The 15,486-nt window shown below is 49.4% G+C and overlaps 1 protein-coding gene across 7 annotated transcripts in view; it reads left to right on the top strand.

Moving 5' to 3' along the window:
- FHAD1 (forkhead associated phosphopeptide binding domain 1) overlaps positions 1-15,486 on the top strand; it is a 117,752-nt gene that overhangs the window by 27,312 nt on the left and 74,954 nt on the right. For all 7 annotated transcript variants that reach the window (XR_014779805.1, XM_084784911.1, XM_084784910.1 and 4 more), the window contains exons 5-8: positions 1,724-1,833; positions 4,355-4,591; positions 11,873-11,996; positions 13,533-13,600. Coding sequence is in view for 6 of the 7 variants with exons in the window: in XM_084784911.1 (XP_084641037.1) it covers positions 1,724-1,833; positions 4,355-4,591; positions 11,873-11,996; positions 13,533-13,600 (539 nt within the window). In the remaining variant the exon portion in view is untranslated. The remainder of the gene's footprint in view (positions 1-1,723; positions 1,834-4,354; positions 4,592-11,872; positions 11,997-13,532; positions 13,601-15,486) is intronic.

Below are 15,486 nucleotides of genomic sequence, written 5' to 3'. Positions count from 1 at the left end.
GCTTCATCAGAGCTGGTGAGTCCACCTCCAACATGGTGCTGGCACGTGCTTGTGGGCAAGACTCCTTCTTCCCCACTTGTATCAGAGTTGCTCTCTGTTGATGACTTCAAATGACCAAAAGAAATTCAGGGAAGAAAGGGTTATTTGACTCAGGTTTCCAGTCTGCCTTGGCCAGGAGGCACAACAGTTGGGGTGTCCATCTGGTTATGCAGAGGCCGTTGGGGTGCTGGGGTCGAACCCAGGGCCTTGCACCTGCTTGTCAAGTGTGCTGTATCCCCAAAGCCACAGCCACAGTTCAATTTTATGTTCTGAAATTTTTGAGGCAAGGTCTCACTGAGTTACCTAGGCTGGCTTTGAACTTACTATGTAACCCAGGTTGACCTTTAACTTGTGGTGCCCCTGTCTCTCTCTCTCCCTCCCCCCCTCCCCCCTCCTTCTTTCTCTCCCTCTCTCTGCTACTTTTTCATTGAAAATAGAATTTTTTCATACAGAATATTCTGATTAAGAATTCCCCTCCCCAACTTCTCTTAGATCTCTACCCACTCAAACCCACACCCTCTCTTTCTCTCTCCCATCATAATATAAACATGCATCTAAAATTAATAATAATAATAATAATAATAATAAAACCAGAGTTGGTTTTGTGTTGGCATCTAGGGCTAGGCATAGGCCTGCCCTTACGTGTGATTTGAATACCTGTTGAGAGTCCACTGGAAAAAACTCGGTTTTCCTTTGCAGTGTCTCAGCCTCTTGGGTAGCAGAGATAACAGGCTCAGCTGAGCCCCAGGGTACACTGATTACATCACAGAGCCACAGAAACAAAGAGCAAGTATTTTAGACTCTGTGGCTGTGTCACCCGTGTTGAAATTATTTGTCTCTGAGAACAAAAAGCAGTGGGTGTAGATGGACCAGAAGCGAGTGCTTCCAGCCATGTTCCAATAAAACTTTATTTTTATTTTTTCAATACTCGGGAGGCAGAGGCAGGCAGATCACTGTGAGTTCAAGGCCAGTCTGGTCTACAAAATGAGTCCAGGACAGCCAAGATGACACAGAGAAACTGTCTCAAAAACCAAAAAATAAATAAAAATAAAAATAAGATGGAGAGTGACAGAGAAACAGAGTATCAGCCTCTGGCTTCTACATGCATGCATGCTCACACACACACATGCGTGTGTGCACACACACACGCATGTGTGCAGACACACATGCACACATACACACATCCTCCCACAAACATGTACATAGGAACACACGGGCACAAACACAAATTAAAACATAATAATAGAAGGCATGATGGCACAGGCTTTTAATCCCAGCACTTGAGAGGCAGAGGCAGGGGGATCTCTGTGAGCTTGAGGCTAGCCTGATCTACATAGAGAGTCCAGGACAGTCAGGGTTACATAGTGAGAGACTCTGTTTTGATGATGGTGGTGGTGCTGGTGGCAGCGGCGGCAACAATGGTGGTAATGCCAGAGAAAATGTAAAATCAAGGTGTAGTGGCTTACACATGTAATCCCAGCACTCAGAAGGCTGAGGCAGGAAGACCACCTTGTGCCACATGGTGAGTTTGGGGGTAGCTTGGGCTATGTAACAAGGCATTGTCTCTAAAGCAACATGTAATGTGACCCCCTCAAGGGGAAAAACTATGAGTAGTTCAGGGTGTGGGGTCCCCTCCAAGCTTGGGCACCCACAGTGGTTCTTGTTCTCTGCGGATGTCACACAGTGTGGGCCAGCGCCATGGAACTGTCAGAACAATGCATGGTCGAGGGACTCTCCGGGACGATACCCCCTATGGAGATCTTCATGGACCAGGACCTGGGGCAGCAAGACAAGGTGAGGAGGCCATGGAAGGGAGGGGGGACACGGTGTTCTAGTAGTCAGAGGCCATGGGGGCATTTGTCACCTCTTCTCCTTTGTGTCCTATGTCCAAGGAACCACCTATTTTAGTAGGCAGTTGTGTCCTAAATAGTAACAGTCTCGCAGACGGTTAACTGAGCAACTACTGTGAGTCAGGCCGAGCCCCTAATTGACATTTATCAGCTCGTTTCCCCTTCATAGGCTTCAGAACAGATTTCGTCATCTCCAACCTCGGCTCAGAGAGGTTAAGTAACACGCCCAAGCTTGCACAGTGCTGAGGGGTAGAACTGACTTTGCACCCAGGTCTGGTGCCTCTCTTCATGCACCTAGTCAACCCCAAGGGATTGCACAGTGGTGGGGAAAACACACGCCTGCTGGTGAGAGCCGAGGCTGGAGACGGCTGAGCCGACGCTGTTTGACTCTGTTGGCCAAGTGGAGCAGAGAGGTCAGAGGTTGAACCCTAAAGGGATAGGCATGGGCGAGCTTAGACCCGAGGCTGACTGTTCCCCACCTGGCCACAGCTTGAAACCAAACAAAACTCTGAGCAGATGTGGCTCAGCTCCGATGATGACGTGGTCCTAGCTTCTGTCTCCAATACTGCGTAAACTGGGCAGGCAATGCACACCTGTAATCCCCGCACTCAGAGGTCGAGGCAGGAGGATGAGAGGCTTAAAGGTTAGCCTGGGCTACATGAGAGCCACAACAGGGCCCAACGATGCCTCGTTTTCCTTACAGACCCGGGCCTGAGCCCAAGAAGTTCTTGAGTGTGGGACACAAGACTATTGACTGGGTCCTTTGGCTCTAGAGACTATACACAGCCCTAGAGTGTTGTAGCTAGGGCCAGGAGGCAGTTCCGAGGGTGGTGTCCTGAGACCAGACCGTGAGGTGCTGTGGTAAGATGAGAAGCCACCTTAGGGACACTGTCTATGACTGGCCTGTCACTCTGCAGCAGGCTACCCCGAATTCTAGTGGCTAAAAGCAGCCACCCACCATTTCTTTGTCACCCATGACTGGACTTGCATGACATTCCTCTGCTGTAAATCGCCTCGGAGTGTTGTAGGCTGATGGCCTCAAGCAGCCATAGGTCTTCAGCCCGATGGGGAAAATGGCAAGCCCTCTGCATGCAGTCTTTCCCTAGCACAGAAGTCCCCAGGTCCCCGGGGTCCCCAAATCCCCAGGGCCAAGATAGACACTGCAGTGTCTCGACAGCTTGCTCAAAGCTCACTCTGTACCAGTTTGGCTACCTTCCATCCACCCACTGGAGTCACAGGCTGGCTGTGACCCGGCGGGCAGAAGAACTAGACACCACTCAGTGACAAAACCACAAAGTGTTTGTCACCATGTTTAATCCACCAGAGCTGTTAAACTGGCAAGAAAATGAGAGCAGAATCATTGTTGCTAGTTTGAGCCCTTTATGCCCAAGACCTCTTCAAGGACACGTGACAAACAGGGGTGGAAAATGTTCCTTAGTTAAAAAGGATAGTCGAAACGCTAGCAGGCTTCAGGCGTGGCTGGTTCTAGGATCTTCGGTGACGTCATTGGAATATTCCATGGCCTGTTCTACTGTGTGTCGGCCTTTGAGTTTGACATTCTCCGGCAGGCTAGGTTTCTGTGCTGGACAGGGTGACTATGGTGGTGGTGGTGGTGGTGGAGATAAAGCCTCTACTCTTAAAAGTCCATGATCCAAAGTGAAGCAGCCCCCACCCTCACCCCTACCTGAAAGCCACACACAGGAGCACTGAGAAAACTGAGCTGGCCAGCCTGGGTCTTAGGGACATGAGCAGGGAAGGACAGGGAGTGAGGTACTGATTGGCATTCACTCCAAACAAGCCCACATGGAAGGAGTGGGTGACAGTCCCTTAAGGACTAAATGTAAGATTCTTTGGTTATTGTGTTTTCCTAGTGAAATGATGCGTCGGCCCCACCTATGGGGGACTCTATGCCAATGGCCCCACCCCCCACCCCAGAGTTTACACGGGACACAGGCATTCAGCATTCTGTTTCCTGACCTGGTTCCCTGAAGACATTTTCACAGGGGCTGCCAGAGGGAAGTAGAGAATTCCAGAAGAGAGGAAAGGGGAAAATGACCCCTCCAGAATACAGAAAAAAAAAAATTAAATGAATACCCATGTTGTAGGCCGAATGTGTTGGGATTACACGCCATTCTGATTACCTATGCTGGGTCTTCAGCACCCTGAACATAAAAGAATGCAGAAAATGATTATAAAGCCACTTCCTGCCACTGGCATTCCAAGGGGGCCGTGGTTTGCCACATGAAAGTATTTTTTTTCTGGGTAAAAATAGTTTCCGTAACTGAAAGGCTAATTGATAAGTACCAGGTACAGATTCTAACCCAACTCTCCTGTCTCCAGGGCCTTCCAAGAGACCCCTCCCCTTTGCCTTTCCCAGGGTGACACCCTGTTTCCCCCATATTGTGGAAACGGGCCCAGCTTGCCACCCACACCCGCTGCTAAGGCTCCTCCTTGTCCCCACACAGGACGAGATCATCCTGCTGCTGGGGAGAGAGGTCAATCGGCTCTCAGACTTTGAAATCGAGTCCAAATACAAAGACGCGGTGATAACAAACCTGCAGGGGGAGGTGGCCGACCTGAGTCAAAGGCTGTCAGAGATGGCCGCAGCTGTCAGGCAGAGAGACAGGGGTGTCTTCAAGTTCCAGGGCCTGGATGAAGGCGATGACCCCAGGCAGAAGGAGATTGAGACTATGAAAAGCCAGGTAGGTAAGACTCGGGGACAAGTCCATCAGAGCGTGGAGAGCCCAGCATTAGAGTAGAGCCTGGGCACAGAGGGCACCTGGGGCATCATAGTGTGTAAGGGGCAGAGGCCACCAGGGGCCAGGTTCCTGGTGCAACATAAGTCTTTAGATCTGTCAGAGTCCTGTGACACATTCCACATAGAGTCTATGGTGGTCTCAGAGGTGCCCGCAAAACCGCCTGGAGTTTGCACAGCTCACTGGAGGCGGCAGGCACCGCAGCCTTGGATCTGCCTTGCTTCATCGACGCCACACCCTTATCTCAGCTTCTTGTTTCTACCCCAAGGCATGGTTTTCTTGCCTTAATGACAACCTGTCACACCCATTCCGCCCCAGTCCGAAAGAGCGACAGGCAGTTAGGCCAGCAGTGAGGAGCCCCCAGCTCCTTCAATTCCAACACCCCCTGAAGCCCCGAAGATGGCCACTGCCTTCATTATGGGCAGTGTCATCAAATGTAACCTCCTCGCCTGGAAGGTCTCTCCATTTACCAGGCCGCTTCTGTTCTCCGGAAACTAGATCCAAATTCCTCCGTTTTATAAAAGTGGCAATTGGGTTGAGGAGATGGCCCAGCTGTTAAAGTGCTGGCTTCGAAAGTGTAAGGACCTGAGTCCGAGCCCAAAACCCGTGTGAAAAAAAGCAAGGCACGCAACGTGCGCGGGGACCTCACCAGGCCCCACCCCTAGATGAAGAGCTACAGGCAGTCAGTGGCTGCATCGGGAAGGAGACTCAGTCTTTTCCAGGGATGAACTCCTGTTAGGTTATCTAATCTCAAGTGTGCCTGTGAGCAGCACTAAATGGACTCAGTAAGGTGTGTGTGTGTGTGTGTGTGTGTGTGTGTGCGTGTGTGTGTGTGTGTGTGTGTGTGTGTGTGTGTGACAATAATTTATAGCATATATGCATGTCTGTGTAAATATGTAATATAAAGAAGTCATAAATTTGAGAGGGAATGTAACATGGGAGGAGTCGAAGGGAGAGGGAGAAATAGAAATGATATAAATTAAGTTTTCATGTATGAAATTCTGAAAAACAGTTTTAATGAAAAATATTTAAAATGGCATGGCGGTACACACTTGTAACGCCAGCACTAGTGAGATAAAGACAGGCTTTGGGGATCCTCAGCCAGACAGTCTAGCTAAAAAGGCAAGCCTCAAGTCCCAGTAAGAAACCCTGTCTCAAAAGATATGGTCGGTGGCTGGAGAGATGGCTCAGAGGTTAAAAGCACTGGTTGCTGTTCCAAGACCCAAAGGTCTTGAGTTCAATTCCCAGCAACCACATGGTGGCTCACAACCATCTATAATGAGATCTGGTGCCCTCTTCCAGTGTGCAAGTGTACATGCAGGCAGAACATTGTATACTTAATAAATAAATGAATCTTTAAAAAAAAAAAAGGCCGAAGGTTGACCTCTGACCTCCACCTGCAAGTGCATACCCACACTCGCGCACACACTTGTGCACGTGTACCTGCAGACACACCTGCATACGTATAATCCATTTCAAAGTGATAGTAATAAGGAGGCCACATTGGTTTTGTACAAAAACTATCAGCGATTGATGTGAGAGGCCCCAGTTGACTGTGGCGGTGCCCGCGCCCCTAGGCTGGCAGTCCTGGGTTCTATGAGGAAGGAGCCTGATAAAGCCGTGAGGAGCCAGCCAGTAAGCAGCACCCCTCCATGGCCTCTGCATGGGCTCCTGCCTCCAGGTTCCTGCCTCAGCTCCTCCCCCGACTTCATGATGGACTGAGAACTGTAAAATGAAATAGGCCCCTTTTCCTCTCCAGGTTGCTTCTGGTGAGGGTTGTTTATCACAGCAAAAGAAATCGAACTAGAGCCGGGTGGTGGTGGCGCACAACTCTAATCCCAGCACTCAGGAGGCAGAGGCAGGTGGATCTCTGAGTTCAAGGGCAGCCTGATCTACAGAGTGAGTTCCAGGGCAGCCAGAGCTATGCAGAGAAACCCTGTCTCAAAAATAAATAAATAAGTAAGTAAGTAAGTAAATAAATAAATAAATAAAAATAAAAGGAGGAGGAGGAGGAGGAATCAAACTGGACAGATACTCACCTTTGACTCCATGGCAGCAGGTCACAACAGGAGCATTGTTTCAACATCTGGAAATGTTTTTCCACTTGGAAAAAAAAAAAATCTAGAAGCAACCACATTTACTTATCACTCTTCTAATGTTAGTTATAACTGAGAGGGGTGTTTTATTTTAGTTTTAAATTCTGTGTGTGTGTATGTGTGTGTGTGTGTGTGTGTGTGTGTGTGTGTGTTGTGTCTGTGTCCACTCGTGTCTGTGTGCTGCAGCACACATGTGGATGTGGATGTTAAAGGACAGCTTGCAGGTGTCAGTTGGTCCCAGGGACAGACCTCAGGTCATCGGCCTTGGTGGCCTTTGCCCACTGAGCCATCTCACTGGCCCCAAAGAGAGTACTGTATAACAAGACCTGTGACAATTATAATGATTGTCAAGGGGACAGGGCAGACCTGTGAGGGTCTGTGTGGATAGGAGGACCCACCTTCACTCCTTCAGTGTGAGTGGCACAATCCCACCGGCCGGCTCTTGGACCTGACGGAATAAACAGGAAAAAGCCAACCCGGCACCAGCCAACATTCATCGCTCTCAGCTACCTAATGGCAGATGTGATGTGGACCCTCCTGCGGCCAGGATGGACTGTACCTTCAAAGTGGGGGGCCCAAAAGCCCTCCTCCTTTCCTGAAGCTGTTTCTGTAGGGTATTTTATCACAGCACCTCTGAACTCAAAGATGAGGTGGATTTAAATTCGGCTCGTTGTTTTGTTGTTGTTGTTGTTGTTTGTTTGTTTGTTTGTTTGTTTTTAGCTTCCAACCTATTTTATTGCCAGCAGAACCCTCGGGCGGAAGTATAGACTGGATGGCAGGCTGATTAATGGCTCTGATTATTTTATGTGTTATCGAGGGTCCCCGGAAAGCGTGCACCTAACGATTTGCTCTCAAAGCTCTTTGATCCGCCACCACGCTGCGAGAACCCGCTGGCCTCCCCTGCTGGCCGCCCCGCCCCGCGCCTGTGCTAGCCTCTCCCGCTCCCCGCCCCGCGCCTGCGCTAATTAGCAGGCTGCTTATTACCTCCAGGCGATCATTCTTTCCAGCCCCGTTAACTTCCTTATGATCCAATACCCGTTTTATTACGCAGCCTAACCAGGCAATAAACACCCTGGGGCTTGTGCCAGTGACAGACAATCTAGATATTTATTTAGGTAATGAAGGCTACGAAGGCGTCTGAAAACTGTTTGCAATTTGAGACCCTAGGACGGTGGTGCTTGATAGAAATAGTTTCTGTCTGATGACCTGAACTCTTAGCAGCCCTGAACTCTCATGCCTGGCCCGAGCTTGTCTTTACACAGTGCCTTTGACGTCCTGCGCAAGAAAGGCTTAGGCTAAGAATTAGAAATGTTTGTTTTTTAATTTGTTGCTTTTGAATGTGTGTAGTATTCCTGCACATGTGAGTGGGTGCACACACCTGTCTCTCTCAGTCTTGTTCTCCTAAGATGGGGGGTCTCTCAGTGAGCCTGGAGCTAGGCTGGCAGCCAGCAAGCCACAGTCACCCCCCCCCCACACACACACACAGAGGACAGGGCTTACAGGCTTGTGTGTTGACACTGTGGTTGGTTTGTTTGTTATCTGGGTTCTGGGATTCGAACTCTGATCCTTGTGCTTGAGCAGCAAGGACCCTTACCCACTGAGGCATCTCTGCAGCCCCTAGAAACATTTGTTTTTGTTTGCAGATGTCTTCTACAGTAACCAGGCAGAGGTGAGCTTTCTTTATGCATAGTTTCCAACACACACATCTGGGTGTGTAGCTCCAAGGAGGGGGAGGGGGAGGGGCACAATCTGTGACACACACACACACACACACACACACACACACACACACACACAGAGGCATTTATCCTCCCTGGTTTTTTCATTATTTAGATTTTTATTAGAATATTCAATAAAAAAATAAATAAAAGAAGATTCAAGTTTACATAAGAAATAGTGGAAAGTAAAAAGGATTTAAATTAATTTACATAATAAGAATTAATGGAAGGTGAAAAGCATCAAGATCCAAACAAAACCCACTGGAAACAGTTAAAAGTGTAAAGAAGCAATACCACAGCACTTTCAGCAGCATTATTTCTTTTTAAAGATTTATTTATTATTTATATGGTATTCTGCCCACATGTGCGCCTGCTCACCACAAGAAGGCACCAGATCTCAATGCAGCTGGTCGTGAGCCACCTTGTGGTTACTGGGAATTGAACTCAGGGCCTTTGGAAGAGCCATCTCTCCAGCCCTCAGCAGCATTATTTACTACTAAGAAGTGAATTTGAACAGTAATTCCTAACAGTGTAATGACCGCTCAGGGCTTCCCGTGGTTGGTCTCATGACTTTTAGGGAGTTAAATGAGCTGTAGTTAACATTCACTGAGATTTCATTATAGAATCATTTTCTGCTGAAAGTAACCTTTCCTCTCTAGTTCCCACATGGACAGTGCAGAGAAAACAAATAAAAGCTATGCCGTGGTGGCGCACGCCTTTAACCCCAGCACTTGGGAGGCAGAGGCAGGTGGATCTCTGGTTTGAGGCTAGCCTGGTCTATAATGTGAGTCCAGGACAGCCAAGGCTACACAGAGAAACCCTATCTGGAAAAGAGGAGGAGAAACAGCAGCAGCAGCTAAGATCCGCATATGAGAGATGATAAATGCTGTTTGTCTTTCTGAGATCGGGCTAGGATACCTCACTTAATAATTTCCATCCATTTTCCTGCAATTTCATTTTTGTTTATGGCTGAATAGAATCCCCTGTTGATTCTACCATGGACTTCTAATCAGGCTCAGAGAGAAGCCCAATACAGGCTTGTGGGCGCCATCTAGTGGTGAGGTGTGTGTGGTGTGTGTGTGTGGTGTGTGTGTGGGTGGTGTGTGTGAGTGGTGTATGTGTGTGTAGTATGTGTGGTGTGTGTGTGTGTGTGTGTGTGTGTGTGTGTGTCTGTCTGTCTGTCTGTTACCCAAATTATCTGAGTGGAGCAGGACCCACCCTTTGTCTTTTTCATGCCAGGCCTGTGACAGTCAACAATCACTGATAGTTAAGTTTGTCTAGACAAGATTCACAGGCATACACAAAATTATTATAGTCCGTCTTCCTTCCCCCAAAGCAGCCAGAAGCTAACGCCAAAACACAGCACAGGAGAATCATCTAATCATAGGTAATCTGTGTCGCTGCACCAGGCGTTGTCCAGGCACGTAAGCTTATAAAATCTCTCCAAAGCTCTGAAAAGTCGGCAGTAGCATGACCACACTCACAGAATTCAAAGCTGAGATGGACCAGGAGTGCTATGTCACATGCGCCTTTAGTCCCAGTACTTGGGAAAGGTGAAGTCTGTGAGTTTGAAGCCAGCCACAGAGAGATATGGAGGAAGGGACAAAGGGAGGGGGGGGAGAAGGGAGAGAGGGGAAGGAGAAGGAGGAGGGGGGGGGGAGAGGAAGGAGAGGGGGGAGGGAGAGGGAGAAAAGAGAGAAGAGGAATTAGAGAGGGACCTAGGGTCTTTCCTATGCCAGCAGAGCCTGGACACAGCAGGGACTGGATAGTAGTCACCCCCTCCCCTAAGTACAGGCTACTCAGTATAGACTCCAGCTTTGTCTGCCTGTCTGCCTATCTGTCTGTCTGTTTGTCTCTGTCTCTGTCTGTCTGTCTGTCTGTCTGTCTGTCTGTCTGTCTGTGTGTGCATGCAGAGGCCAAGGGTGGATGCCAGGTATCCACCTCCCACCACAATCTGGTTTATCAAGACAGGACGTCTCTATGTAGACTTAGCTCTTCTGGAACTCCTTTTGTAGACCAGGTTGGCCTCAAAATCAGAAATCCACCTGCCTCTACCTCTCGAGTGCTGGGATTAAAGATGTGCACTCCCACACCCGTCTCAGGTATCTTTTCCCAATAGGTTTCTCTCTCTCTCTCTCTCTTTTTTTTTTTTTTTGAGACAGAGTTTCTCTGTGTAGCCTTGGCTGGGGTGGACTCACTCTGTAGACCAGGCTAGCCTCAAACTCACAGCAATCCACCTACCTCTGCCTCCCAAGTGCTGGGATTAAAGGCATGAGCCATTGACAGGCTCTCTTAATGAGCCTGAGGATCATGGTCCAGCTAAACTGTCTGCCTCCCAGTGCTGGGGTAATGGGCACACAGCACTGTACCAGGCCAATGAGCTGCAGGGACCGCCATCCCCCGTGCTGGGGTACGGGCACATATCGCTTCTCACTAACCCAGGCCTTGTGACATGGGCTCTGGAGAGCCATACTCAGGACCTCATGGTTGACACTACACCCCTCCCTTCATCGCCTGAGGCATCTCTCTGGCCTCTAGTCTCTAGCTTCTGGCACCAGGTCCTGCAGCCTTGTGTTTGATGGGGAGTCAGGCACCTGCACAGGCCAGCCATGAGGCCTGAAGCAGGCACCGCCAGCTCTCCTGGTCTTCATTTTCTCAGTTGTAAAGTGGGAACCATATGGGGACATCCTCCAGGGTGCTCTGAGGCTCTGTGGGAACAGCCAGCTCTGTGAATGTGTCTGGAGCCCTGGCAGGTGTTACTGGCTTTTTGACATTGCAACTCAACAGCGTTATTGGCAAACTTCATGTGTAAGAACTACACTATTTTTACAAAAAACCAGCACAGATGATGATGATGATGATGATGATGATGATGATGATGATGATGTCGTCAGAGACAGCAAAGATGCTTGCTAGTTTTATCCCTGGGACCCAGAGGATGAAGGGAGGGTGCCAAGTCCCAAAGATTGTCCTTTGACTTCTACATGTGCCCTGTAGTATATTCATGATGCCCTCCCCCAATGAAAAAATTTTTAAAAACTCACAGTGGTTTAACTAAGTTTTTGATTTTGTGTTGGATCATATCCAAAGCTGATCTGGGGCACAGACAGTCTGTGGGCTGTGGGAATTAAGGTTACAACCTGTATCCTTCCCTTGAACTCTGCTTGGCATCTAGGCAGTGGTGCCTGATGGGAAACCTCGGGGCTGGTCTATTGATGGCTGGGTGTTGCAATGATATGAGGATGCACATTAAGGAGACAGGTATCCCCGAGGTGGCTGGGCCTCAGTACCTTTGTCATCTCCAAGACAAGACCATGTGACAGATCAGGATCTCTGCACAGGTTCAGGACATACCTATGTATATCTTAGACTTGGGCCAGTGCCCTCTGACCATGTGCTGCCTCCTCCCACAGATCAACGCCCTTCAAAAAGGCTATAGCCAGGTGCTATCTCAGACCCTGGCAGAACGCAACTCAGAAATCGCATCCCTGAAGAGTGAAGGCGAGAACTTAAAGAGAGACTATGCCATCACATCAGGTGAGCTCTTCTGGAGTCAGGCTTAGGAGGCGCTACTCTGACACCCACTCCTGTGGCCCTGGCAGACATTACCAATCAACCGCCGCACTGTCCCCTGAGCTTGGACAGAGCCTCAGAGTTCTCAGCAACCCTCAGGCCATACTGTTGGTGACCAGGGGTCTTCCCTGGAAATGGATTCACCAGCCGTAATCAACATTTGAGTAAATGCCCCCTCTCAGCTGGCATGCAGGGAGAACATGGATGCTGAGTGGCCTGTAGTCCTGAGAACCATTTCCTTGAAGTGCTCCTGGCCCCTGGGTGGAAACATGTTGCTAACTGATCAACTGTGAGATAGTTCAATGCTGAAGAATGTGGCAGGGGTTCAGTCAACTCACAGGCCACTTTGCCAATCACAGATGTTACTTAGCCTGGATCCATCCACCCACCCCTCTATATGTTACATTTCCTGGCAGCTGCTGGCTCTAGTTCTGGGCTCTGGGAGGAGAGCCTTGAGTGAGTCAGAATCAATTCCTAAACAGCAGGCTCAGATATGGCTGCGGGTGATACACCGACTGGCAGATGGAAGCAAGCTTGTCTGAGGGATAGAGCGATGCTGAAATAAATAAATAAAATGGGGCAACACAATGGTAAAGGGCTTCAAGAGCAAGGAGAGGGATCCCACATGTGTCTACAGGAGGACAGTGTGCTGTTAGCAGCAGACACATGTGCAAAGGTCCTGGGGTAGGAACCAGGTAGCTCTATTGAAGGAGCAACAGGGGGAAGGAGAGACTGTGAGAGAGATGAGGAGAAGACATGGCCGGATCTCACGGGAGATTGTCTTCCAAGTGTGCCGGGAAGCCATTGCTTGGGATATTTGAAGGAGAGAGCAATGTGTCTAGAGACCAGAAAAGGATAGAGGCATTAGGAGAAAAGGAGGAAGAGTGCCGAGAATTCTGAGACAAAGGTTTGGAAACAGCTTCAGTCATAAAGTGCTTGCCACACAAGTAAGAGGAGCCAAGTCCGATCCCCAGAACTCATGTAAAAAGTCAGCACTAGCACACTATAATCCCAGCACTGGGAAGCTGGAGACAAGAGAAATCCTGGAATTTATTGGCCAGCCAGTCTAGATAACTGATGAGCTCTAGGAAGAGTGAGAGACCTTATCTGAAAAGAAGAAAGAAAGAAAAGATAAACCATGGTGGCTGGGTGGTGCTGAGGCACACCTTTAATCCCAGCACTCAGGAAGTAGGTCTCTGTGAGTTCGAGGCCAGCCTGGTCTAGTCTGTTCCAGGACAGCCAAGGCTACACAGAGAAATCCTGTCTCAGGAAAAGAAAGAAAAAAAGGCGGAAAGAGATTGAAGAGAAGTCAGATACCAAGCATCTCTCCTCCCCGAGGAAGAGTTTCTGTGTGGAAGACACGGTCACACAACATGGTCTCAGCCCCATTCCTGCTCCTGCGGTCTTTAGTGCCAGAGGTGTCCTTAGTGGCTGACAAATGGTAGCCATGACAGTAATCGTCACTGCATTTTTTAAATCTCTCTCCTTTGCTTAAAACAGAGATGGTGACGTCTTTACAGAAAGACGTGTCGGCACGGAACGAACAGGTTCAGCAGCTGAAAGAGGAGGTAAGCCAAAACAGGGAAAAGGAATACCAGCTGGAGGCCCTGAACTCCAGGGTGAGTGTCTGGGTCACCATGTCCTCAGTCCTCAGTAAGAGGGACCTACGTTGGTCATGTGACATGCCCCTCTTCACTCCTCTTAGACCTTCACTTTGAACTTCACAGCCTCCTCTCATAGCATTGGGTCCAGAGACATAAGGAGCAATCGCCCAGAGACTAACTCCTGAAGTGTCCTCCTAGAAAGGCTAACAAAGAGAGCCCAGTTCCCTACAGCTTTGCTTTCCTTCTAAGACTCATTTTCTCTTTAATGATGTGTGTCTGTGCATGGGTGTGTGCATGTGAGTGCAGCACCTGTGGCAGCCAGAAGAGGGCGTAAGATCCCCTGGAACTGGAATATTTGTAAGCTGCCATATGGGTACTGGGAGCTGAACTTGGGTTCTCTAGAACAGACACTGCTCTTAAGCACTGAGCCATCTCTCCAGCCCCCCTTCCCTGCAGCTTTTTAAAGAACAGTATCAGGCTTAGAATTAACACAATGCAGATGATTCTAACCCAGAAAGTATGTCCATTATGTTCATATGATGTATATATGCCTGTAATCCTAGCACTTGGGAGGCTGAGGCAGGAAGATCAAGAGTTCAAGGCTAGCCTGTGCTACATGAGACTGTCTCCAAAAAATATTTGGAGGTTGGGGAGCTAAAGTACCCGCTACTGCAAGCATGAAGATCTGAGCTGGGGTGACAGTCACATGGCACCCTCAAGGAAGCAGGGAGCTGACAGGAAGTAAGGGCGGGCTGTCAAATCTCAAAGTCCAGCCCCACTGACACACTTCCATCAAAAAGGTTCCACCTCTTGAAGGTTCTTACGGCATTTCAAAACAGCACCACCGGATGGGAATCAAGTGTTCAAACACATGAGTCAACAAGGGACATTTTACATTCAAACTGTCACGTTAAGAAGACAGTGGGGGGTGGGTCGGGGCGGGGCCTGGAGTGATGGCTCAGAGATTAAGAACACAGTCTGTTCTTCCAAAGGTCCTGAGCTCAATTCTCAGTAATCACATGATGGCTCACAACCATCTCTATTGAGATCTGGTGCCCTCCAGAATAGTATATAGATAATAAATAAATAAACCTTTAGAAAGAAGACAGTGCGGGGGGGCAGGGGGTGCTTACACCTCCAGATTCTCTGACAGGATCCGGCCACTGGCTTTAGAGTGCATTCTGCTTTAGTTTCATGTCTGTTGCTGAGACAAAATATCCTGATTCCCCTGACCCGAAAAGAAACTTGGGAAAGCTTAGGCGAAGTCAAGGCAGGATCTTAAAGCATCATGTCCTCAGTCACGTGCAGAGAGAGGGCAATCCCACAGATGCCTGCTTGCTTACCATTGGCTGGCTTCCTCCTCTCTCACACTATTCTGGGCCCCTTACCTAGGGAATGGCGCCACCCACAATGGTCTGGGTCCTCCCGCATCAATTAAAAGTAGTGTTGCATTTCCCTCCCACTGCAAGCTGGTCGCATCCTAAGAAGTAGCCAGGGCCAGCCCTTAGAGCCACCCAGATTCCCAGTGGCAACCCACACATGCTCCTTCACCCAGCTCTTCAAAGATGGGGTTTTCTCGTGACTCGGATCGCTGGCTTCCGAGAAGGAATTTAGATCTCAGATCTCGAGAGAGGCAGGAACCCAGAGCCCAGGAAGCATTTGCGTGCCCGTCAGATGCCAGCTGTCTCCCCTGCTGGAATGTGGGTGTGCAATTGAGATAGAAACAGCACAAAGTGCTCTCGCGCGGGGGGGGGGGGGGGGGGAGGGGGCAGGGGGGGGAGGGGGCGGGGGGGGGGAGAGGGGGCCTGCCGGGGCCCTGGGAACGCCCTCCCCCGCCCTCACTCCCAACA

Source organism: Acomys minous, assembly GCF_964271855.1.
Source record: "Acomys minous genome assembly, chromosome: 6".
Taxonomy (NCBI): Eukaryota; Metazoa; Chordata; class Mammalia; order Rodentia; family Muridae; genus Acomys; species Acomys minous.
This window is presented reverse-complemented; position numbering and strand designations above follow the sequence as displayed.